Below are 25,436 nucleotides of genomic sequence, written 5' to 3'. Positions count from 1 at the left end.
ATGACATCATGCACACATACACAAACACTTATGTGGATCCAAGGGACTATAAATCTTTTAGAGCTTCCTCCTGTTTTTTTCTGTCCAGGTTCAGTTTCTTCTTGTCAGAGGTGGTGAGGGCATACACAGTTTGACTCAAGAGATACTGTGTGAAAACAAGTGACGGTAAAAGAAGAGGTACTTATTCCAGGGAATAATAAATTCCATTCCGTGCTAAAGTGCTTAATGTAAGTTTTAAAAGCAATATGCTGTCTCTGGTGTTGATTAATGAAAGTGGAAGAACAAAAAACTGCAGTTCCTCAAGTGTCCACTTAAGGAGCTGGCTACAAAAGCCAATAAATCCCCATTCAGTCCCACCTTCACACATTTTACAGAAGAAGTGAACACGTTTGAAGCCTGGTACAAAATGTCTCGCTCATGTCATTATATGTAAAAACTAGACTAACCGTGATTTTTTTTTCTTTCACTGGCGCATCAGATTGAATGTATGCATTTGCGTTATTAGGGAAGTGATTAAGTATACTGACAGGTGAGCGTGTCTCACTAGTACTAGTACAGAGGTGCCTCAGTGTCACCTTTGCGCTAGTTTCTAGAATGATCAAAAACATTTTTTATTAAAGTAAAAGTACACAAATCACGTGTTTACAATTAAATCCGCCTCACAGAACATTTAAATAAAGTTGATTAACACACCACAACTAAATGAAACCGATCATTACGACACACAAACGTTCAGCTTGTTCGGTGTTATTTTTGTATCGTTTTTTTCTACCCTCAGTATTTAGAGAAAAAAACAGCCCAGAGCTCAGTTTCCAGCCAGCTGGGACGGAAAGTGAGGATATAGCTGTGAGGGAGCCCAAGGAGCTAAAGGACTGAGTCTGCTGCGTGCCAGCAGGTTAATCAGCTACTAGCAGAGCTCCCTCCCCCTTTCCTTTGATCTCCAGCAGGTTTCAGGTGGCAGCCAAATACTCTCTCCTCTGGACAAGGGCCATGGAGGGAGGCATCAGGCTTGTATGTGAAACCTAACAGGAAAGAGGTTAGTAGTTTGGGGGGGTCTCACACACACCCAGCTCCCTGTTTGTAGAAGTAGCTTTATGCTGCATCTACAAAGTCACTTCCATTCTCACTTAGCTGGAGGGAAACGATACCTGAATCGGAGAGAAGGATGCCGAATCTCGCTGTGCATTGCTAATGGCATGATCTCAGGTATAGCTCTTACATTGTTCCAGGTGATTAATGAGATGACAGCCTCCTTGTAATGAATACACCACAAGATAATTGTTCGACTAATGAGAAAAATCTCTCTAGTTTGTCAATTTGATATTCAGTTTGTAAAGGTGACTCCTGAATGGACGACCTTGTTGATAAAAGCACTATTGTTGGTAATAAAACCACTCTGGCTTTCGTTTTTCAAAGCAGGTTGGATTCTGAAAAAAAGATTTTCCCATCAAACAGTCCAGGACTACAAAGAGAAAAGCCCATAATGTCTTTGATGTTTTGTCACAGACAGAAAGCCAATTTCTCTGTCTCTTAAAATCTCATTTATGTTTTTAGAGTAACTGTTGAATTTAGATCCCTCCACTTTGACAAAAATAATATTCCCCGTTTTTGTTTGGCTGATTCATGCTCCGGCTGTGTTGAATTGTTTTCTATAAGTGTCTTTGTTATAGAATTCAGGCCCTGAAAACCAGACTTCTGTTTCCTTAAAGTTGCATCATAAGTAGTGATAAAGAAAGACCAGGCAAATAAGCTCATAGAAAAGCCTCACCTCAAAGGATTTTTGAAAATGGTGTGTTTATTTTATTAAAGTATTTGTTGAGCTGCGCGGAGGTGTTAGCGGCTAGCACTGCTGCCTCACTGCAAGAAGGATCCAGGCGCCTCTCTGTGTGGAGTTACCCACAGACCAAAGACATGATCATTAGGCTAATTGTTGATTCTAAATTGTCCTTAAGTGTAGGTGTGAACGTTAATGGTTGTTTGTGTCTGTATGTCAGCCCTGTGATTGACTGGGGACCTATTCAGGGTGAACCCCGCCGCTCGCCCACTAACAGCTGGGATCAGCTACAGCCCCACATTTGACCCTGAATTAGAAACCTGGAATAAATAACAGTGGAAGGACATTTTGTTGGAACAGAGTTTTAAATCACAGAGATATCAATCCTAAAACAAGACAGTGTTAGTTATTAAATTATTAGTGATATGATGCCTTTACTTGAATAAAATACAAATATAAAAATACACCCAGGAATTTACAGCCAAATCTTTTCTGGGGCTGGTGTGATCAGCAGCTTAATAATTAACTTCATGGTTTGCAGCTTTAAACCACATGTTAAAGTGTAGCGCTATCCAATTAGAAGATTAATAGGGGTGTCATTTAGCTCAGTTGAAAGATCCGGTGCTGCATACACAGAGGCTACAGCCGTCAAATGCAGGTTGCATTATCTGTTCCTGACCACTACCATTTGTTGTACGTCATCCCACACTCTCTCTCTTTCCCCACATTTCCAGTCTGTCTTTAGCTCTCCCGGGCCTAAGGCTAAAAGGACAAAACAATGATCTTTAAAAAGCAAGAAATAGATTGCGGGCATGTGTTTGTTAAATCACAAGAGGTTTCTCTATTAGCAGGTTAAGGATTAGTTAGATTGCCTCGGCTTAATTATACTAAAAACATTTTTGAAAACAGCCCATTTATTCAGTATCTTGCTGTGTTTCAGAGTTGGCTATTGTGCATATTTTACATTTTACTGCATGAATCTGCAGAGTGGCTGAATTGCATTTACGAACTGTTTAATGATGTAACAGACTTTTATTTTCATGATATGCTGCGGCTTTCCTGCACAGTTTGTGTTTATGTCTCTCATTTAGCTCCAGTGAATGGCGTCACCACTTCATTCCTCCCAGCCAAAACAACGTCTAAATGTTTCCCCTTTGGTGGCAGCTTTTCAGTCAACACAAACACTGGCATGCCGACAGTCATCTGCTGGTAGCTCGGCGCGTTCTATTCAGTTTGCTTGCCAGACTAATCTCGCCGGGGTTCCATCACAGGGTCGGTGCTGAGAGCCCATCAGAACTGTGAAAATGGCGACCGTGACAGGCTCCTGGCTTTCTCTCTATTTGGGGATGATGAGTACATTTGATATACTGCAGCCCTGTCCAAAAATCATCACTCCACTGCTACAGTCCAGAGTTAGCCGCTGCAGTCGTTGGTTGTGAATAACCTGCACCACCCACATGCTTTCCAATCTACACCATGCTTTCATCTCTGTCTTACCTGCTTTAGTCATTTTTCTGACCGAGTCTCTTTCTCTGCTCCCTCATATGCTCCCTCCTACTCTAACATGTAATCTGCCCTGCTGCTCATCTTGGCTGAATCAGAACACTTAAGCTACAGCCACAATTCTGGTGTCATTTATCTCCTTTTCACTCATTTTTTATTCTTTTTCTTTTCTGCTGAACCAATCTATCCCCCCATATGTCAGCATTTCTACCTTTAGTCAACTTGTTCCAGTCATCAAGTCCATTAAACACCCCTGTATTCTTTTTTTATTCAGGCCTTTCCTTCTGTTTCTTCAGCTCGCTTTACCTCTAATCAATTCTCTCCCCGACGTCAGACAAGGCGAAGGAGTAAATTCATCATTCATCAGGTCACTCTGAAATTTATGGTGTTGAAAGGATGAATTAGACTGGCGGCTTCTACACTCGGCTTAGTCTGGTGTTCTGAGAGCGACAGAGATTGTGTCTCTGATAGGGCTAATCGTGTTTGGCCTCTGGGACGCGCCAGGGATTTATCGTGCTCCCGAGGAATTGTTTTGTCTGTATTTCAAGACAAAGATTGGCAGATGTATTGAAAAGGTGCTGATCGTTGTGTTCGTTTCAGGTGGTGGGAGTTTATGACATTGTGTGCATCGGAGCATAGATGAAGGTCTTTGTGTGTTTGGGCGCATCCGAAAAAGAACACAAGGCCGTCCTTGTTATGACCGACCCTCTTGTGCCCACCACAAATGATGGAACACACCAAGACACAGTTTCCCCGAGGCCCGAGCAGAGTAGTTAGGCCAATGGTCATTCATCTGAGACAACACTTGAACCTCAGCCAGCTCCGGCGAAAGTGTGATGCACAATTTCAGCCGAGCTCGGTCTTGTAATTCTTTGATTCAAAGATTGAAACTGGCGCAAAAAGATCATGTAATCCAAAATCAAAGAGTGCGGGGATTCAGAGTGTTATATAAGGAAATTGGAACCCCTCTCGCTAAACACAGACAAGACCCTGCAGTAATGTGGGCTGTCACAAAAGTGCACATGATTGCAGGAGAGATGCACAGCTCTGATGAAGAACGAAAGGAGAAAGGATGAGGATTGCAGATAAAGAGGAATTTGAGGACAGAAAAAGATTGGAGATCTGAGAGGGCACTGTTAGAGTGAGGGGATAATTAGAGAAAAGGGAGAGACAAAGCAATCAAAAAAAAAGAAAAAAAGCACACTTACACACTCAAGGCCCACACACAAACAGAACACGTGTAAGCTGCAGGAGAAATACTGCTCTATGGGATCAGTGTGGTTTACTGTTGTATGGAAGAATGGGATTCAGAAACACGTAATTCCTTCTTATTTCTCTATATTTATCAGCATCACAATCCAGACTTTGTTATCTCGTAAACCTGTTTGCGGACCACTTTGGGTGAATTGTGTGTAGATTCAACATTAGTTTAGAACAATATTTGTTATTCTAATATGCTTTCAGCTTATGTTTGTAAAAGGGATTGGTGATAGTGAAACTTGAACACCCTGCAGTATAACACTAATGCAAACAAGAGAAATGGTTTAAATAACAACTTTTGACAGGGTATAGGCATTAGTTTCTTTGTCAATGTATTTGCGATTAAAGTTCATTTGGATTTTCTTAAAGATGTAGCTTTTTTTCTAAAAATTAAAATACAGAATTATACAGAAGTAATGTAGCTTAAAGGGATACTTCACCCATTTACATGAAGCTGTGTATCATTAGAAACATGGTAGTAGTGTTGAATAGTTGAAAGTTTTCTTCATGTGATGCAAAAAGCGTCATTTTGCATCACATGAAGAAAACTTCCAGGCAAAGAAAAACACATTTTTCTCGTCTCAGGGCAAAATGAGGTCTGGATTCACGACCATTCAACACTACTACCATGTTTCTAATGATACAAAGCTTCATGTAAATGGGTGAAGTATCCCTTTAATTATTAATTATGGGCCTCCAAACGTGGTGAGGTGTCTGCAGATATCCTGTCTTCTGCCTGATTTTTAATGTTTTGTTTTGGTTGACCCTGGAGCAGGGTGTGTTTACCTCAGCCTGTATGAACAGCACAGTTGTAGCAGCAAAGAAGGGAAAATAGTGAAGAAAAGTCAAGTGGGTAAAGATCCTTCCAAAATGAGAACCTGGTGTTGGCTTTTATCAGCTGTTGGCTTTGGCCTGCTCTCTTCTGGACCAACAGGGGCCAAACACACCTTAGCTTTGCTAGCGTGCGTAAGCTTGCAGTGTACTGTAGGTATAATCAGGAAACATACACACCACTTGTCTTTTTGGGGCGATGAAGCCAGGGGGAGGGGCCAGTTTAAAAAAGGTATGGTATGTCATTAAGAAAATTTAAAAGCTTCTTCTTCTACATATTTACAGAATGCAACAGTACTTCACTGCCATTCATGCAACATATTAAGTGTAATCTCACATTGTGCACTTAGATTTCTCTTCAAAGGTTCTTCAAAGCCCATGTCTAAAGCGAACATCCTTTCCAGATGATATGACGAATCTCCTGCATCCATGAATAGTTGAAACATCGTCTCCTACCACTCAAATGTTTGCATAGCGGCTAAGGAAGATGACTTATTACTCAAATGGAAAGAAGGACTTCAGCAAGCCCTGCAGTAAATGGAGCCAAGAACAAAAAAGAGCCTGAGCCTTTGTTACTTTGCTTTATTAAAGGCATCACTTCAACTTGCTTCTGATGTTCAATGGTACTAGAGTTCTGTTTATCTTTAGAGCTTGTATTCATGTTTTAAGCAGCATATATGTTGATTTCTGTCTATGTTCATTTAGGCTTGGACAACTGGGCTTGTGTGCTCCTACCTGGAAAATCAAGCAGCAACTTTGATGATGCGACTTTATTTCACTTTTATCCAATTTTATGTTTATTCTAATAACTGTTGAATTAAAAGCTTCCAAATGGAAGGTAAATAAACAACATCAATTTAACAAAAAAAATATTCTTCACACTGATGAATGTTTCAATTTGAACTCATCTAGGGATTAGTCATTTTGTGATTGTGCTTTTTGCAAGCGAGAACATTTAGTGTTAAAGAACGATGCCAAAACTAAGTACAGAAAAAAATGCACTTCCTCTGGTGTCCACTTTAGGTTGGCTGCAAAAGCCAAGGAAAGTCCTTCATGACCAATATTAAAAATGCAAATTTTAACAGCAGATATAAACAAGTTATTAGCTTGGTTACAGAAAAAGTATCTCAATTGCTCATGTCTTTATTAGTACACGCTGTCCTTTTTTTTTTTTTTTTTTTTTTTTTTAAATATCTCATGTGCCTAAGAATTATTCATCATTTTGCATAATTAAAGGCAGGGCCAGGTTGATGACATGCAGGTGTTTTAGCTGGTTGCCTCAAGGTTTAAGACCTGCATCAACTTCACCTCTTTACCTGTCATCAGACAGTGATAGTTTTTTTTAATATGGAGGCCACACTTGTTAGGCTTCAAAAGCCCTTACATGAAACCAATGGGTGACGTCACTGAGATTATTTTCATGTTACTCAGTCTATGGTTTCTTGTCAATCTTTAGCATCAACCCTATATTATTACCGCAGATGTCAGTCATTAAAGCTTGTTACGTCCTTTTCAAGTCTTTTGAGTGCTCAAAGCGCACTGACGCCGCAGGTTACACTCTTTCACACACTAATGGCAGAGGCTGCTTCGTAAAGTAACCATCACAAGTAACTAATCCATTCATACACATTCACACACTGCTGCCAAAGCAGCAAGAGCAAATTGGCGGTAAGTGTCTTGCTCAAGGACACATCAGACATGTTGCAGGACACGGTGATGAACCCCCAACCTTCAGATTGAGAGACAACCTACTTTACCAAGTGAGCCACAGTCGCCCCCAGTGTGTGCTATTTTATCACTCTAAGATATGATTGATTAAAAAACTAACACAAGATCCAAGTAACAGGCAAATCTTGTAAATCGGACCCAACATTGCTCTGTGAATACGTTTAAGCAGGTTGGGCTGTAAAAACGAGTTAAAATAGATCCCAATGCCTCAAAGCGTTGGCGAGACCACCTTCCAAACACTGCTTTTAACATGTCCAATTTGCACAACCCAGCTATTTTGCAAGCAGCTTTGAATGACAAGCAATAAACCAACACCTTTTTCTTCACCTATTCCTAAATAGAGAGAGAGAGAGGGCATGCCCAGATCTGGTAACTGTTTATCGAACGCCCTGAGAGTCCTGTGGCGGCTGCTGCCTTCAAGTTAAGCATGGGGAGTGTGAGAAAGCAGTCGATGAGTCTGCACCCCAACATGTAATTACTCATGAGATGACAACGCCTTTACACAAAGGGAGGGTGAAAAAAAAAAAATCAATCATCGTTGAATTACTATCACTGAGTGCTCTGCAAATTACCTGCGCAGAAGAGAAAAAGAAATTACCACACATTCGATCCCCCCCGACCTCAACTCCTTTCCAAGACAATGGCAGGCGGACAGAAAAGAGAATGAACCTCAAAGGGATCACTTGGAAAGAATCCAATTCTGAAAAGCCTGATTTTCATCTGTTGAGCATTGCTTAAACTGAGACGTAAACCAGACACGTTTTTAGCAGGGATTTCTAAGTGGAGGCCTTCTTTGGATCAGAGATATTGACAGACATACTGATAGAAGGCTGAGAAAACAAACAGTGACCTCTCATGGAGAAGGCAATTGGGGATGATTATGATGTTGCTTTCATCTGGCCGTTAAAGATGGAAACGCTTGAATCCAGTCAAGTAATCAAAAGGGACACAAATAAGCGTGACAAAAAGTATGTCTGAGCCACATCACGGTAGTGTTTGTCTGATTACTTTAATTTCTTCAAATCGCCCACTTGATTGTGAAAGTGAACAAGAGTGAGATGTCGTTTTCAGGCGCGCTGTGAGCAGATTCGGAGTCTCTCAGTATTTTCCAGTTGCAATGTGGTTGAAACGCAGTTATGAAACCCGTCTAACTTTATCTTTTCAAAGAAAAAGCGAAAGACAGCCGACGGCAAAAGAAAGCCAGAGACAGAAGAGATTAGCGTCACCTGCGCTGGCATTGAACCAAAGCGAAACAGCGTGCCAGGTCACGCCAGGAGAGGCTGCTGCCCTGTCCTCTGTGAAGGCATGCGACTCGGAGCACGCTGTAGGGCTGCTGAGACATAGGGCTGAGAAGTGAAAGAGATCAACTCTTATTTGTATGCTTCTTACCAATGGGCAGCATCAGCATCTTTCTTTTCATTCCAGTGTTGGAAAGAAACTATTTTAGCTTGTGATGACGGTTCGTTTTCCAGACACGTCTCTGTTCATATTAGCGTCACATCCGGTAATGTAACACTGTTTAATCTTCAACACTGTCTATTTGTTTTGTATCGGTTTCTGTCCTATTGTGTCGGCTGCTTTTGCACCATTTCACCTCAGAGAACGATGAAGTTTCAAATAATCTTTTGTTATTCCAACCTCTCCTTTCCTCAACAGCCACTTTGCACCTGCGTTGCTTCCCCGTGCGTCTGCTCTCTTCGGTGAGTGATAAAAGAAGAGTGAGTAATAGGGAACAAGGAGACAAAGGTGTCTTCTCCTAAGCTGGTTGCCGTAAAGTCACAGATATCAAAGAGCAGGAGAGCCAACCTAATTTAATTGACTGTTATGTAGAAGCTGGAGAGGATGTTTTTCCTTCCTCTCTCTCTCTCTCTCTCTCTCTCACCTAGCTAGCTGAGTGAGCGGCACATTTCGGTGCCAAATGAAGGGAGCGCCTGAGCCTCCAAATGGAGCGAGCTCTGTTTGATGACCCTATTTGTATTCTGCTGCTGTACTGCTTCTGCTGACCTGGGAATGAAAGATACAGGCAGGCTGCAGCTTTATCTAGCCAGCAGGCCACCCCTGTTTTCTGCCTCCATCCTCTCCTTACCTGCCCAACAACCAAAAGCCTCTTGGAGCGTTCAAATCCCCTTTCCTGAAATCAGCTGGCCAGATGCTGCACGGTAAAGGCCTCTTGTTAAACAAAAGGTTCAAGGTTGGTGTGCTCTTATCCTGTGGAGTCAGGTGTGAGGGCAAGAAAGTAGAGTGTTTGGAGAAACTGTCTGCCACAGGGGGAAAGTGTGCCCAAGCAAACACAACTGGAAGCCTCGAGCTGCTCTTCCAAGATACAGCTCGTGAGCAAACTTTTGCAGATGGAGCCGGAATAACTGCTGAGATTCACAATATGTGAGGTCAAAGTGGAAAAAGGGAAGAGATTTCTCTTTGTAAATTCTGAAGGTTTCTAATCATTAGTTTATTTCTAGAATGATTCATTCATGTGATTTGTACATTGTGCTGTAATTGTAAAAAGGCCGTAATAAAGAGAGATATTGATCAAGCAGCAGATATTGATATTGATTAACTCTCTTATTGCCAGAACAGCTGAATTTTCCTACATTGAAAAATAGGTCGCTTAACATGATTTGCCGTTTGTCAACCAATCAGATTCTCTTCTCCAAAATGATTGGAAACATTCATGATGTCAGCATCATTTTTGACAAAAATGAAATTTTTGGAGGTAGAGTCAGTGCTCAACACTTGGACTGAAAAAAACAAACATTTTGGCGTGGTCACTTGGTATCTTAGAAATCTGGTATTCTGACATGTTTTATCAAGAAGTAAGTTAACATTTTCTATTTGTGCTTTTATATTGTGGGTGGTGCCCTTCACTCAGGTGGTGTCCAGTGGTTTATGATTAATCGGTAGTTTTAATCTTTAACCAGACAAAGAAAGGAAAGGGGCAGTACCTGTAGGAAAGTGTTCGTTGACTGGCCAGTTGTCCACCTGCAAAGTGGCGTTGCCCCCATTCCTGGTGAACCGGACCAGATGGTATTTGCCATCGTTTACTGCCGTGGTCAACTCCATCACGCTGATGTCCACGGTGCCAATGTTAAACGTCACACCTACTTTTCCTTGTTCCTGTAAAACACAAATAAAACAAAAGAAGAATGAGTAAGTGATCAGATTTAAGCATCGAATGGATCCAAATATAAATACAGTTGTTTACTATCCTGGGCATCAAATGCAGTTAGCGTGACTTCTCAACCAGAACAAGTTTTGCAAAAAAGAGGTTCTGCCTCCTGTTGTGCACTGATTAATTAACAATAAATAAACTAACTGTAAAAAGTTCAATAAAGCTTGGATGAATAACCTCGGCTAGTGCTAATGGTGAACTGCACAGAGAACCTGAGGACGCTAGCTCGCCACGCTTCATTATACCACTGTAATGTGATGAAAATAGGCTGCCAGCGGAGATTGTAATGATGAGTAATGCTCCCTGCAGCCTGTCACTGAAAAAACTGGCAGGCCAGATGCCATTTTTTCTGCAGTGGTCCTTACAAACCGGATGAATACCATATGTTTTGTTTAGCTCTTAAAGCTAAATCAGTTTTACTGTGACCGTAAATCGTGATCCCACCCAATCATTCCCTGAGTCATCTCCCCTTGAACCCCACTAATTTTCATGAGCTGCCATTGTGTTTTATTGTGACTGTTTGTGTATTCATGGGCATGTAGGCGTTACAGGCAAAAGGGTTTTTAGCGCGGAGGCAGGGCTTGAGTGAGTGGTAATGAGGAAGGGCTGTGTTTTCTGTGTCATTTGTTTTAATCCCCCGCAGGGAATCTCTCAGTGTAATTACCTACTTTAGAAGCCACGAGCGGAGGGACCGTTTCTCATAACAAAACCAAAATTAAGAAGGCATGCACATGGGGGCAGACACATATTGTTAACTGATCATCTGAGACACTGGCCTCGGCTAACTGTTACAATGCCGAGCATGATAATGTCAAGTTGGATTTAACAGTGCTCCTCGGCAGGAGTGCATACCAGAACGGCACAACTCAAATCAACCTGCAAATTTACGTTATGGGCTCTTAATTCTATATAGGATCACTTAATAAGGCCAGCCTATTCTCTACGGACTCCCTCATGCTTTTACATGGAGAATATCATAGTTGTTCGATGATAACACCAGATTTTTATGGAAACCTGCAGCATACACTTATAAATGTAGCTTGACATTTCATGGGCGCTGACAGGCCCTTAGACTCTCAGTTTTGGAAGACTGATGAGTTTACTTTGCTTTTTTCTGTATTTTTCAAAGACGAAACAAAATGGAAGACACGTAATATTAAGAGGGAGGAGGTCATGGTACGTTTTCTCTTCCTGGACATTGACTGTTCAGTTAATGCAGTCATACGACAAATATGTCTGAGTAGAGTAGAAAGGCTATCACACAGCAAGATGACACAGCGGAGCGAACAGATTTTAAATCAGTTGTGTGGGAAAATGTTAGGTAAGCAGTGCGCTATGTCATCGGAAACAAGTTGAACATGAAAGTGACTATTAGAGGGTATCTCCCAGTTGTGCCAATCACCGGCTCGGAAAAGGATAGAAGATGTCAATGCAAAGAGGGTCAAAGACATAAATGAAGCTGGAACACTTCTCAGGCTCTGCGTGCGTACGCAGTAGAGGACAACAGCATCAAACAGTAAGATAGACCTCACATGCCACTTAAAGCTCTCTCACAGTGACCCTTCATCCACTTAGAGTGAGAGTTATGCATGTTTAAGCGGTACATAATAACCTCCCAGACTCGCAAGTTAGTCATAAATATGACATCGATGATATTGCTCCAAAAGTCTCATGATTTATTTCACTGTATATTTGAGATCTTTGTTTTCTGTTACTTTTATTGAGCATCATTGTTTTTCTTTTTCCCCACCCCTTCTTTTTGTTAAACGCTTAATACACTACAAGCTGCACCAGCTAGCTCAAGTAGCTCTAAACGAGACAAAAGAGAACACAAAAAACTAGATCATTTATGTTCAGGATTTTTTTGTTGGTTTTTCTTTGTACCAATCAACCAAGACGTGACCTCTATCTACTTTTAACCCCAAGCCTAAGGGGTTTATTATTGTCTTGTTTTAAGGTAAAAATTAATGATGAGATAATCTCCCTGTAATTTTTTATGATTACAGTTGCGCAGGTGGCATGGATGGAGACCCCTGCAGTGACTCTGCACACTCGAGTTAACTCTACAAGTCCTTTTCTCTGCCATGCCAATCTGAAGACCTGTACTGTACTCAATGACTTTACTTACAGTGTGCTTGAGACCATAATGTCAGCAACGACAGAGTGGCGGTCCTCTGTAACAATCTCTCGCTCGGCTAATAATGGAAAAAGAATGTCACTGAAAGACATGAGAAAGCCATCTCCTAAAAGCCAAGGTAGGGCTCCGAGTGGGAGCCAGACAAGCAGAATATCTGAATGCGCACTTACCATCCCCGTCAGAGAGGATGTAAATGGGTTCTTAATTTAACTAGTAGTCATTAACACTTAGAGCAACGGACAAACGCATACAATAAAAGTGTGTGCGCAAATGTCCGGTTAGCATGCAAACACACATCGTCTGTGCACCTAGATGGGCTAAAGTAAGCATGCACATGAGTATGTTGATAATTTAATGTGACAAGATGATGTTCAGTGTGTGCGTTGTACCGTAAAAAAAATTCTACTAAAGCTTCCTGGCTCTCCTGACTAATGACAAGACCTTCCCCTTATACAAAAAAAAACACACACTATGTCTCACGGCCTGAGCGTACACAAAGCATAGACAGACACATCAGCACAAGTACACCCACAGTGACCTTCAGAGGCTGTGGCAGCCCCAGCTCTCTTGTGTAGTCGCATCAAAGCCACATCACCGACCCACTAATACCTACAAACAAAGACAGATCGTCACCCCCTGGCCCTGGTACAAACAAACAACAAAACACAACAATTGTACAACCCAGTAACGGTTGCTGTGTGCCTCCGGGCAGTGCGCAGAGAACTGTGTGGTCGGTCCTCGCAATGCCACAGCTCTCCCCCTTCTCTTCCTCTTTTTTTTCTCTTCTTGTTCTCTGCACTACTCCTGTTGTCCGGCTCCGCCACCCACCTGCCAGAACACCCCCCGCGCTGCAGCAATGTGTGATTGACAGATCCAATTACGTTTTTTATTGGCCTGTCGCTCGCGAGGCGGGAAGGCACTTCATTGTCTCCTGAGCAAAGGGGGAAAAATGGCTATTGTTCTTTTAGTGGAAAAGATGATGGCCACAATTCCAGGCGTAAACAAATGATGCGCGGAGAATCACTTCCACTCTTTTACGCACACAACAGGCACTGAAACGCACACACACACACACACACACACAAACACAAAGTCAAAGAGTGTAACCGTGTGCTAAAGAATCTTTGTTTCAGTACGCTCAACAGGGTAAAAAATAAAGTGCAACATCCCAACATTCAATCACTGTCAAAGCAAACACTCTGAATGTCACATACATTAGAGGAAGTGATCATTTACTGGTATGATATGCTAAAGCTCTTTTATAGCCTAACATGCACCCACACTCCATTTAATGCCAATCACCTATGCTCACTGTGTCACCGCTATAGGAATAGAATGAGATTATGTTGGCGTTTTGTTGTGTGTCACATACGTGAACATTTTGTGTGGGCATGTTGTGTTTACTTCCTCTGTATAACAAAGACTGATAAATTCCATGGAGAACCACTAAACCCCCCCCCCCCCCCCCCCCCCCACCCCCTCCTTCCTTGATTGCGCACTGGCCCGGTCTCGGCACGAGGAGCTCCAGCAGTCCCACGTGACCCGGCACACACTGACATCAGTAATCAGGGCCGCCGCAATCCAATTCAGCGCCGATCAATGCCTCCAACACAAGCCGAGTGAAAGAGAGAGAATCAGTCAAAGCAGCAGAGGGCGATCCCACAGACAGCTATCACAGACTGCTGCTGTACAGAGGACGGGCCGCTGACAAATAGACGCCATCCCAAGCTGGTCATTGAATGGTCATTCTGCAGCAACATGTGGGAGGCATTTTAAGGAGTGGAGATGGTTGGGGGGGGGGGGGGGGGGGGGGGGGGGGGCAAGAAGATAACAGAAGAATGAAGATGTGGGGATATGGTTGATATTTTCCAGTCGAAAGAAAAAGTAGGGTTTGGATTTAAATTTGAACTACAATACGATACGATGAGCTCCAATATAATACAAAACTGCATCATGTAATATGTAATATGTGGCCCATGATAATGATAACTGAAATAACGCATCATCTCTAAGATAAGCGATATGTTGCTAGACAATCTTGAAATGACACTTCAGGATATTTGATTGATCGATTTGATTGAGCAACATAAATTAGCTGATACCGATAGCCACTGGATAAGCTACTATCGGCCGATATTATCGGCTGGCCCATTAATCGGTTAGCTCTACTTATCATGTTCCATAATCCACGTTATTTTGGAATTAAGACATCAAAAGTTGACACCAACTACTCAATTATTGTTTCATATTAGTCAGGAGGACGATATCATGTATTACCTTATCTCTGTTTTGTCCCACCCCTAATCGAAAGCTTATCAGTGAAAGTTTTAAAAGTAGGCGTTTTCCCCCTAAGAGAAGGTATTCATTGCAATCAAGCCTTTATTGAAATCCTGTAGGATCACAGAGCAGTTGTTGTGGGATAATTCCTTTGGATCTATATGGAGTCTCGATGGGAGAGAGGAAGATCTGATATCAAGAATGTGAACATGTCCCAGGGCGGAAGTTTGGGTTACATATCCACGCTTTTATCTGACATCAGCGCTCAAGTTAGCTTTTGTGGTCGGGGGTCATCAAAACTGGATCATGGAAGCGGTGGAAGCAGGAATCAATATAGTGGAGAGGCGAGGACAACGTGAGGCGCAGTGGATTGATGCACCTGGCCTTCACACTGCCAAAGTCATTTATTGTCAGTAATTGACAGAGATAACTCATAGACAGCGCAGTGATTTGTAGCTGTCTGTTCCTGTGCGCATCAGGCTCGACACTGTGCAGAAGAGTCTGACGTTAGAGGCTGCTGAGGAGAGCGTTGAGTTCATACGAGTCGTTCCAAATCACGTATGTGATATACTGAAAGCCTGTTGGGCCCTCGACGAGCAAAGTCATATTGGTTGCAGTCTTCAAATTGTGTCTCCATTTTGGAGAAATTGAAGGCTCCAGTGAGAGACAGAATTCCCACAACAAATTAAATGGAAATTCATCCTTTTTTTTTTTGTGACATCGAACCTTAAAAAAGTTTACATAAAGAGTGAAGTTTGGTTCAGAGAGCCTGCAATAGTCACAATAGTGCATATTTAAATTCCATGTATAAAGCATCATTTGATATACAAGTCTTGTTGCATTGATGCATATTTAGCGCCGTGAACAAAGACCTAAAAGGAGGCACTGACTGGAACATATATTCTCCACAGCGGGATGAATTAAACACTGCAGACACGGTTTTACTTTCTGGTTTAAGAAGTAGAGCCTGCAGGGTTCGGAGTTGCTGCTTTCGTACAAGGACAGTCTTAATGCACTACTCAAATAAACATTCCCTCTGAAAACTGTGAAATGTCATAAATCTTTGAACGGTTCAGCGGTTCATTCAAACATTCATAATCGGCTGCAGAGCTGTTGTGAGAAGGGATGTGGGAGGATACAAGCTGAGCGCCCTGGTGCCGCTGAAATATTGATCACACCTAAAAGAACCCAGAGGTCTAACACTGGCTATATTTCACACCTGAGAGAGTCAGGAACAGCTTCATCGAATGGACAGGCACAAAATGGCTGCCACCTTCCTTTACTTGAGCTTAAGCTGCTTCTATTTTGAGGATAATACCTGTGAGTCCATTAGCTAGTTGGTTAATGCCCAGGAGTGCCAGCTAGTGTTAACAGCACAGACTGTAGAAGAAGAGTCAGTGCATTTTTTAATAACAACACGAGCAGCAGCAGCAGCGTTGCAGAGGAAGGTAATGGCTTTGACTCCTGCGCTCGGGCTCAATGTCAAACTCAGAGCCTCGCTCTTTGATCCTCTGCCGCAGAATATGAATCGCGCAGGGTCAGCCTTATCAATTATTTACACCCACTCTTTCTCTGTTTCCTGTTTGTCCGCTCTTGTGGCTGTAACTTGCCCTGACACTAATGGCCGATGGCTTGGTGAAAACATTTATCAATGTTACAGCGGAGTCCTCTCCAGCTCCATACTATCACTTTCAGCCTTTTGGAACTTGGAGTACTGACACTGCACTGATCCTAATCATCCCTACTATACTTTACAGAACGTGTCTTGGCTGCGTTGTCTCAGCAAACTCACTGTCCCTGAAAGAACCTTTACTTGCTGCATGCTGCACAAACAATGAAAAACTGCAGAACAATACACGCTTCCTGAAAACATTGTGATCGCTTTTAAAGTCTTTTTAAAAGGCCGACATGCTCCCTGTTCTCAAACTGCAATCTGTGAACGAGCGCCGGGTTAGCTCAGCGGTTAAATCACACCTTAGATGTAACACAGGCTTTGGCTTTGAGAGTGGCAGTCCTGGGTTCAACTCCCACTCATAGCCATTTAAGGCATGTCCTCCCCTGCTCTCTTTCTAACTCTACCTGCAGTCCTGTTCTCTAATGTAAGGCATGACAAGCCGGAAAAGTAATCTTGAGTGAAAGTGAACATTCAAAAAGCATTAAAAGCTTAATTACTTTTATATTTTAACACACTAAAGACAAAAAAAATCCACCTCATAGACACCTGGGTAATACAGGTTAATTATCTTCGACTAATCTTTGTAAATATGTATCATTTACAATCTTTTTCATGTCAACTTCATCCTTTTGATTTGTATTATTTCCCTACTACTACCTATTTAAAAAAAGATGAAGGCCAGCAAATATATTTTTTCAATTTCTCAATTTCCTGCTCTGATAAAAGAATTGAATATGTGACTTAAATCTGTGATCGATTCAACAGAACATAATGCTTTTTTTATCAAATGTACTGTAACAGATGTGTATGTGACACAAACACACAACTTGTTATTTTGGGCCAGTAAAAAACGTGTTTGGCCGGTGAATTTTTTTTATCTACCCGCCACCTTGGTGAGTCAAAAGGTTACTTAATAGTATTTAAATTCAAGGGGGGGGGCCTAAAAACATTTCTGTCCCGTTGGGGGGGGGGGCAAGACAGAAAATAATTGAGAACCACTGTATTAACCAAAGTCAGTCCCAGGAAATAACAGCTGATGAACAAGACACACACTACCTTTCTATTTCTTGATGAAGGAATAAGTAAGGACCTGCAAAAAGTATATCATTATGTTACCTAATGTGTTCGAGATAAACACAGAGCTCCTGTCCTGCAGAGCAGATCCTTTAAAAGGAGGTGAGTGATGCTCTCTCTCTCTCTCTCTCTCTCGGTTTACGGTCAGAGTACTACGCAGCTGAAGTCATTATAATGCGCACTGCATAATTACAAGCTTGCTGAACCACAGAAGCGTGTTGAAACTTAAAACAGCCATGAATTTTCATATGTCTGACCTGCTGCTACAGCCCTTCATTTGCACCATTACAAAACAGAGTTCAGCAGCCGGCAGCAACAAACGTGTAATCAAGCAGGACACAGAAAAAGCACACACTCTCCACATTGCAGTGAGTGTACTAATTCTGAGCTCGGACTGATGTTCTCGCAACAGCTGTTAAGTAGGTGCCGGGTATAAATCTTTAGCTTGATTGTATTTCGCTCAGCGCCGGCGTTTTGTGTGACCTCATGCAGCACCATGTTGGGCCACACGGTCCCTGAGCCCCGGGGGGTTCATTTAGAAAAAAGAAGGAGCCAATGAATGAGGATTTGTGCTAGATGGAATAATATGCTGTGAAAGTCCATTAGGGACCAGGCTAATGAAATTGAAACAGCTTGGTGATCAAATTAGAATCTGTTCTGCAGATATTTAATTTAATGTGCCGCTGAATTTGAACACTTTCTATTTGGTGACTCCAGAATGAAACCAGTGCACAATGAATCAGGCGGGGACGCAATTTATCCTACATTCTCTCCTCGGCTCATTTTTCTGAAATGAACAACTTCTAATGTCTGTATTTGCACACAAAGACTAACTGCTGTGTCTACAAAGAAAAAAAATCTAACATAATAAACAAACAAACAAAAAAAAAAAAGTTCAAACATGTACTATCTGTGTACAAAACACAGACTTTGTCTTTGACCTTTCTGAGCGTTTCCCAGTGAGAATACCTTCAGTCACAATCGCATGCATGGCTGCAGCTGCTCGGTAAAGAGTCACGATTTGAAATGATTTGAATAGGCACACAACAGATTCCTGCTTGTTTGAAGAGCTGCCCTCTGTGTTTTGCACGCTCTCCTTAGCATGTCTGGCATCGTATGCAAAGCAAAACCACATGGGGAGAAAGGGAGGCAGGAAAAAAAAAAAAAAACTCAACAGTTGCTATTTTAGTTAGAAAGCTGCATCATCCCAATTATCAAAACTGATGGTAATTATTGGAGCAAGAGGAAAACATTCTGGGGGAAGCTGTGCCATGGAGAGTCTTTCTAATAAAATGGGATGGATGGACATGCTCTCCTTTTATTTGTTGAGCCACCATAAGCAAGTCTTTGAGTGTGCAACAAAGCCACAGTTCAGTGAGTGAGAAAAAAGGCAGACAGACAGAAGGATGGCAAAAGAGAGAGATGCATCTCCTCATCCATCTGTTTATGTATACATACTATTCTGGGCACGCACTTCCAGACATAAACAGACGGGCGGTTGCATGTAAACACACACACACACACACACACACACACACACACACACACACACACACACACACACACACACACACAGCAGGTTGTTTTTTTATTTTGTCACATCCCCTTGTTTGCCCAATGTTGTCGCTGCACGCTGCTTTAAAATTAAAGGTGCTAACACCAACGCACGTGTGCGAACAGGTGTTAAAATGCTAAATGCTAATGGCTGGCATCTACAGTAGACAACGTTCTGATGACTCGCCGGCTATGTCAGGATGAGATAGCGGAGGGTGAAGGGGAGTTAAAAGAGGGAAGTGACTCTTGTTTGAAAAACAAAGGAGATGATGAAGCAGGAAAAAAAAAAAAGGGCCCTCCTCTGTTCTCCACCGACCGGGGGGGCGGAGGTGATTGCCAACGTAGGCGCTGAAGCTAGCTGGATCACCCCAAAACACATTGGTAGCTGAGGGTGGGTGGTCTGTTGCCATGGGTAACCTGCCTGGGATCAAGACGGTGCCCTCCACCTCGCCTGCTGAGGTGTCAGAGATGAAGGTGGATGGGGGTTGAAAAGAAAGAGAAAAGACTCAGAGGATGAAAGTGGACGGGTAAAAAAAAAAAAAAAAAAAAGAAGAAGAAACCAGCCGAGAGGCTGAGGTGAGGTGGAGAGTGCTGCAGAAAAAAATGATTAAGTGAGAATGGAGTGCATTAGGCACCTCGGTCCCATCCACTCTCTTCTTTTTCTTCTTCTCTTTTCATTCCATTTCTTTCCGTCTTTGATAGTTCACTGAAGAGGGAGATTCATTTTATTTTGATTTGAGATTCATTTTGTTTCAAATCCTCAAAGTCTCGAGGAGATAATATCAATTCGGGAGTCGCTCCCTCCCACTAAGCACCCAAGATACAGATTGCTGCTGTTTAAATTTGCACCATTCACAGTGTAATTGCTTCAGCTAGGAGAGATTATGATTGGGTAAGAAGATAAAGTTGCAATAAGCACAGTTATAATGGGGATATATCAGCAGGGCTTGTGAAATTTGTACAAAACAATACCTCTACAGGGAACCAAACATCTCGTGTTTACATCACTGCCATCTGTGAAGCTTCAACAGAGGTGGAGAACCGCTGAGCGTATCTCCTCGACTACTGTTGAGTATAAAGTACCTGTACTTTCCTTGTGAATTACTACTTTGGGTATTGACTGTGCTTCACATAAATACAAATTTTAAGCTTATTAAATCGCATTACAGACGCAATGGTTCCTTTCAATTTTGCCTGTGTAAAATGGTCTACTTTAAAGCCCCTGATGTCTTTCTGTTATAAGCGATTCCCTCAAAGAACAGTCTCCTCCTCTAAACCTGTCAGAGGGTTTCATTTAATTATCGAATGAGAACGTAGAAAGTTCCAGTTATCTACCATTTATTTCAAAATAATGGTTTTTAAAAAAAAAAAATTGAGTTTTAAAAAACTCTTCGTCTGTGCTGCTAACAATTAATTGATTAATTTTAATGTGTGCAACAGAACATTGAGTTTTCTTTCTTCATGGCTCATAAGTTCTGACAGCAAAACTCCAGTAAAATATTTAACCCCTTCATGATGTGCACAATCTGAGTGTTTCCATTAAAGATGTAGAACTGCAAAATTAAACACCAAGTTAAAAGTACATGTTGGAAAAGAAGAGGAAGAAAGATCAAGTTGAAATGATCATTCTTAAAACACATACCGTATCCAGCTTCTGTTTATATAAGGGCTGCATCTTTAAGCAGAGTTTTATTATGGCAATATGAGCATTTACAGTAAAAATCACAGAAGTCTGAATTTACTGCAATAATAATTTACTTGCTTTGCCATTCAGCATTTGTACATGTTATTTCTTGCATGGAGGCTTGAGTATAATAGAAAAGAATGCTTTCTACTTCAAGTTGATGCAGGAAGATGAAGCTCCAGTTAGCTTTCTGCAACTCTCAGACTAAATGTTGCTAAAAACAAAAACAGCTTTTGAATTTACTGATTATCTAGTAAAGGTTTTGTTAAACATGAAGAAGATCATATATAGACACACATGTAAGTTACAGCTAATACCACATGCACCCTTTACTTTTGTTGGTTTACAGATTTGTTTTTTGTTTTTTTTCGCAGTATTGAACAAAGCCGTCACATATTTCCCTCATGTCGTGCAGGTGTCATAGAAAATGTGTCAGGAAGAATTGACATATTTTTTGCAAAAGTAACACGTTTCTTTTTTTGGAAACTTAACAGACTTCTTCTTGAAACTGAGCCAACTCCAGTAAAAGATGGGAGCTCCTCTTCCATCTCTGGCTTTCAAAGCATGCACATACACTTCCCTGCAGGTGTACACTGCGCTGTGACCTCAGGCAGATATAATTTATCTTATGTATGAAAGAATACCTGCGCGGACATAATGCGGAGTCAAAACCCTCCTGCGGCGATGTTTCTGATGTCACACTGGGCAACATATGCCGTCTCTGTGTGCATGGCTGTCATGTCAGCTTGAGACTGGTCAACAGTCCAAGTCTCGCTTTGCATTCCCTCATTTCCAATTCATGACCACATCCGGTGCATTAGAGCGGTGTTAAATCAACCAGAACGCCACCAAACTCCCTGGAATGCATAAAAAGACGATGAGCTGTGATGACGGATTAAAGATGTTTTTGAAGGAATTGTGTGACTGATTGTTTGACTTTAGCCGACATTATGGAGCAACATTGTATTCAAGTCATCAGCAGGGGATGCATTCTGTTGATAAAATGATCGTTTTCAGCAGGAAAAAAAAAGAACCATAAGAGCAGGTTACACCAGGTTTTCCAAGATAAGACGAGCTATCAGACCCCCTGCTGCTAAGCAGCGTGGGTTATCTCTGCAGCTGTCTAAATGTGTCACAGCCATTTAGAGCTACTTTCATGTATGTTCTGATGCTGAGAGGTGATATGGACTGAGGGCACAGGGGAGGGAGAAAGACAGCAAGATAGAACCAAGACACAAACTTCAGTAGCCGTGTGGAGGAGTGTGAAAAAAAAAAGAGATAAAGGGGAGCGCTGAAATGGAGACATGAATAGCCAGCACCTAAAATGGCTGAATAAACAGGAGAATATCTAGGTCGGTCCGTCTCTCCCACTTCAAGGAACATTGAGGCAAATGCCCTACTTCTTTGAATGCCTTGGACACTTTCAGGCCGAGCTGTCATCAAACTGAGTCTCTACTACACCTCTGGATACATTAAAACAATGAGGCCCGTCAGAAAAAAAAGGAGACAGAAAGTCTTATTCATGGGCTACAAAATAATAGCACATTTGCATTCACCTCCACTCACATCCTCCCCGCGTGCTTGTCCCTCCTCGTCAATTATCCTACATAATTATTTCTGCCGTGCTATTCCGAAAAAAGGCATTATTTTTCATTAAATTAATTGGCCCAAAAGTAATAAAGCACCAGTCATTTTTAAAGGCAATTTTCTTCCCCATAATGTGAAACTGCTAAAAGATAAGTGCATATCAAAGGCTCAGCAGATAGCACTCATTGCGGCTCTCACAATTAACAGGGCTGCCTGCAGAGAGGAGCCATGAAATCTAGGTGATTGGAATGCAACGAGATGCCAATGAAAATCTGAGAAAAGCCATTAATGTTAATCACGGGCTCCGAATGATCAACGACGCTGATGCTTTTCTTGCAACGTCGGGAGCCGTGCATGCGTGCTGATGCCTGTTGTACGCATGTCAGAGTGCACCATCAAAGAAGCTGATGCGTTTATCTCGGGCGCTTTTATCCTGCTTTTAAGGCGTCTAATTGCACAGGGTGGGAGGAGTGTGATGGTTGCTGATAAATGCAAGTACTGGCGTGTGTGCAAACGTGACAGATGTGCTGCCAGATCTATTCAACACATGCATGCATTTTCCTACGTACCTCCCACAGCCTGAAAGTGTCAGAGAGACCTATATGGATAGGTGTGTTTGCTCATATATATGTCTATATCTTTTTTTCTCCTCTGAAATGTCTATCTAGAGGTTCACAGAGAGAGCAGGGAATAGGGGAGCCAGAGAAAGTGACAAATATATTGTCTATCTTGCGAGACAGTAGGAGGTTGTTTTTAAATGTCAGAGGGTCTCTAAAGGTCTGTTCCAGGTCGACCAGTGTCGCTGCTCTGAATAAAAGAGGACAGCAGACTCATGGCTGCATTAAACACACACACACACACACACACACACACACACACACACGCGCACGCACGCACGCACGCACGCACGCACGCACCAATAAATAATATGAATCTGCCCCTGAAAGTGGTTGAAAATCTCGGGAAGAATTGATTTCAAACTGAAAACAAGCACAAGCCTGATTAGATCTCAATTTCACCGTGTGGCAGAAGGTTAACTAAGAGAGACCTTCTCCAGTGGGAAAGTCGTTTTCCTTTCAAAACAAAATATACTTTTAAAATGCTTTATGTGTGCCTTCACAGTCTGACCAAAGGTTGCTTTATTTTTTCAACACTAAGCTGCAGAAAAAGAGACAAAGAGTGGTGCAGGCTTAAGAACACATAGAACCAAAGAGGCTTTCAGAGGCAATTTTGAGCCTCACTCCAAAGGAATTAGGGGAGATAGAGAGATTGTTCATGCATGGGCTCCCGTCGTGCATAATCTGAAACAAAAGCCAAATAATGAAAGGGTGACAGGCAGTTCAGATGGCTCGTCCGGCTCTTCTTTAAGACCTTTACAATCTTCGACAGAGTGAGAGGAGAAGTGATTGAGAAAACAAGTGAATGAAAACAACACCTCCTGCTGGTTCGCTCTCCATCTGCGTTCATCACAGCAGAGCAAACAGATCTCTGCTCACACTTTCTTCTTTTCACCCTCCCAGCAGTGCTAACAAAGCCGCCCACTCGACAACATTTTCTTCCTCTTTCACCAAAGCTGAATGGAAACTTGATTCCTGCCTCGTTCCCTCTGCCAGAAAGTCTGGGTCAAGTTTGGTGAAGTCGACAGAGTCTGTGCGTCCAACTATTAATCACCTGAAAGTACCCACGCCACCGTGCAGAGATATTCTGCCACATGAAAACCTGTCAGTTAAATCGTCATCATAGATAGTAAAATCATCAAAACAATAATAAAATAATGAACCTCCGAAAGTAAAAGTGTGCATCATCAGGGACAGGGATGAAGGGCTAAACCTTTTTAACATTTTGATGAAACTCAGAGTACCGATACAGAGATGCAGACACAAAGATGCACCAATAAATAATATGAATCTGAACCTGAAAGTGGTTGAAAATCTCGGGAAGAATCGATTTCTAAACTGAAAACAAGCACAAGCCTGATTAGATCTCAATTTCACCGTGTGGCAGAAGGTTAACTAAGAGAGACCTTCTCCAGTGGGAAAGTCGTTTTCCTTTAAATACAAAATATACTTTTAAAATACTTTATGATATCATTTTGTCATCATTTGTCCAAGGAAAGACGGACTAATGCAACAACTAGAATAGTCTCTAATAAAAGCTCACACCACTGATTTGTAATTTCATTTCTTTGATCCATCTCCTCCCTCTGAAGTCGTGCACAGTTAAATACTTCTCTTCCTTAAAGTCGTCACCATCTTTGCTGTGCACCACTTTAGTTTGAAAGTCATCAAAAGCCTGTCCCAAATAAAGGCAGCATCATTTCACTGACTGATGCAAAGGAGAGTCCAGGCTATTCATTGAAGTTTTAGGGTAAGTACAGTATTACAGTACATGGAGGTGGTTACTTTCCAGCACTGGTGGGTGTCTGTCTTCTCACTGTTGGCTGAGTTTGAGTTCGTCTGTCAGAGAAACCGTCCTCACTGCACCGGCCCTGAAGGGGAGATCAGACACACTGCACTGACTCTCTTGCTTCGTTTTCTCTCTCTCTCTCTCTCCAAATATCTGAGGCCCTTGTCTGCCCTCCCTCTCCCTCTCCCATCAACATCCCCCCTTCTCTATTTCTGTCATCCTCCCTCTATCTCATTCTCCCTCCCCCTTCCCTCCCTCGATTTGCCAGCGTGCGCTCCACTGATCCAGGACTGCGAACAGGTTACAGTAGTTGAGAGGGGAGGTCCACCAGGATCAGCCATGCGAGGCACAGATGGGCCCCCTCGTCCATTCAGTGAGCCTGGTGACACAGGTTACAGCATCGGAAAACACCGCATATTTCAAACCCTCCGCTCGGCTGTGGTTGACAGCCGAGTCAGTGGAATAATGTCAGATAATGCTTTGTAAAATGTCAAAAAATACATGGCTGTCACTGTCAAAGTGAATTGTTTTTCCTCCTCGGTTGCTGGTAGGTTTCAGGGCAGAAAGGTTATAAAGATGAAACTTGACTTTTTTTTTTTTTTTTACTGTCAAAAAGAATTCCTTGGCGATGACAGGGACTCTCCTTATAAACAAAACAATGCTCAGATATCAATTCAAAAAGAGTTGAATAACTTAAAGCAGTTAGACTTTAGTTATACAAGATGGCACCCTTACAGTAATAGAGTCTGTGAGCGAAAGAAGCTCAAATAAACTCAA

At 42.1% G+C, this 25,436-nt stretch overlaps 1 protein-coding gene across 13 annotated transcripts in view; it reads right to left on the bottom strand.

Moving 5' to 3' along the window:
- The window catches only part of nrxn3b (neurexin 3b), a 295,208-nt gene that overhangs the window by 36,269 nt on the left and 233,503 nt on the right, over positions 1-25,436 (bottom strand). For all 13 annotated transcript variants that reach the window (XM_079340502.1, XM_079340503.1, XM_079340512.1 and 10 more), the window contains one exon: positions 10,039-10,210. In XM_079340502.1, coding sequence (XP_079196628.1) covers positions 10,039-10,210 — 172 coding nt within the window. The remainder of the gene's footprint in view (positions 1-10,038; positions 10,211-25,436) is intronic.

This window comes from Symphodus melops (assembly GCF_947650265.1).
Source record: "Symphodus melops genome assembly, chromosome: 1".
Classification (NCBI taxonomy): domain Eukaryota; kingdom Metazoa; phylum Chordata; class Actinopteri; order Labriformes; family Labridae; genus Symphodus; species Symphodus melops.
This window is presented reverse-complemented; position numbering and strand designations above follow the sequence as displayed.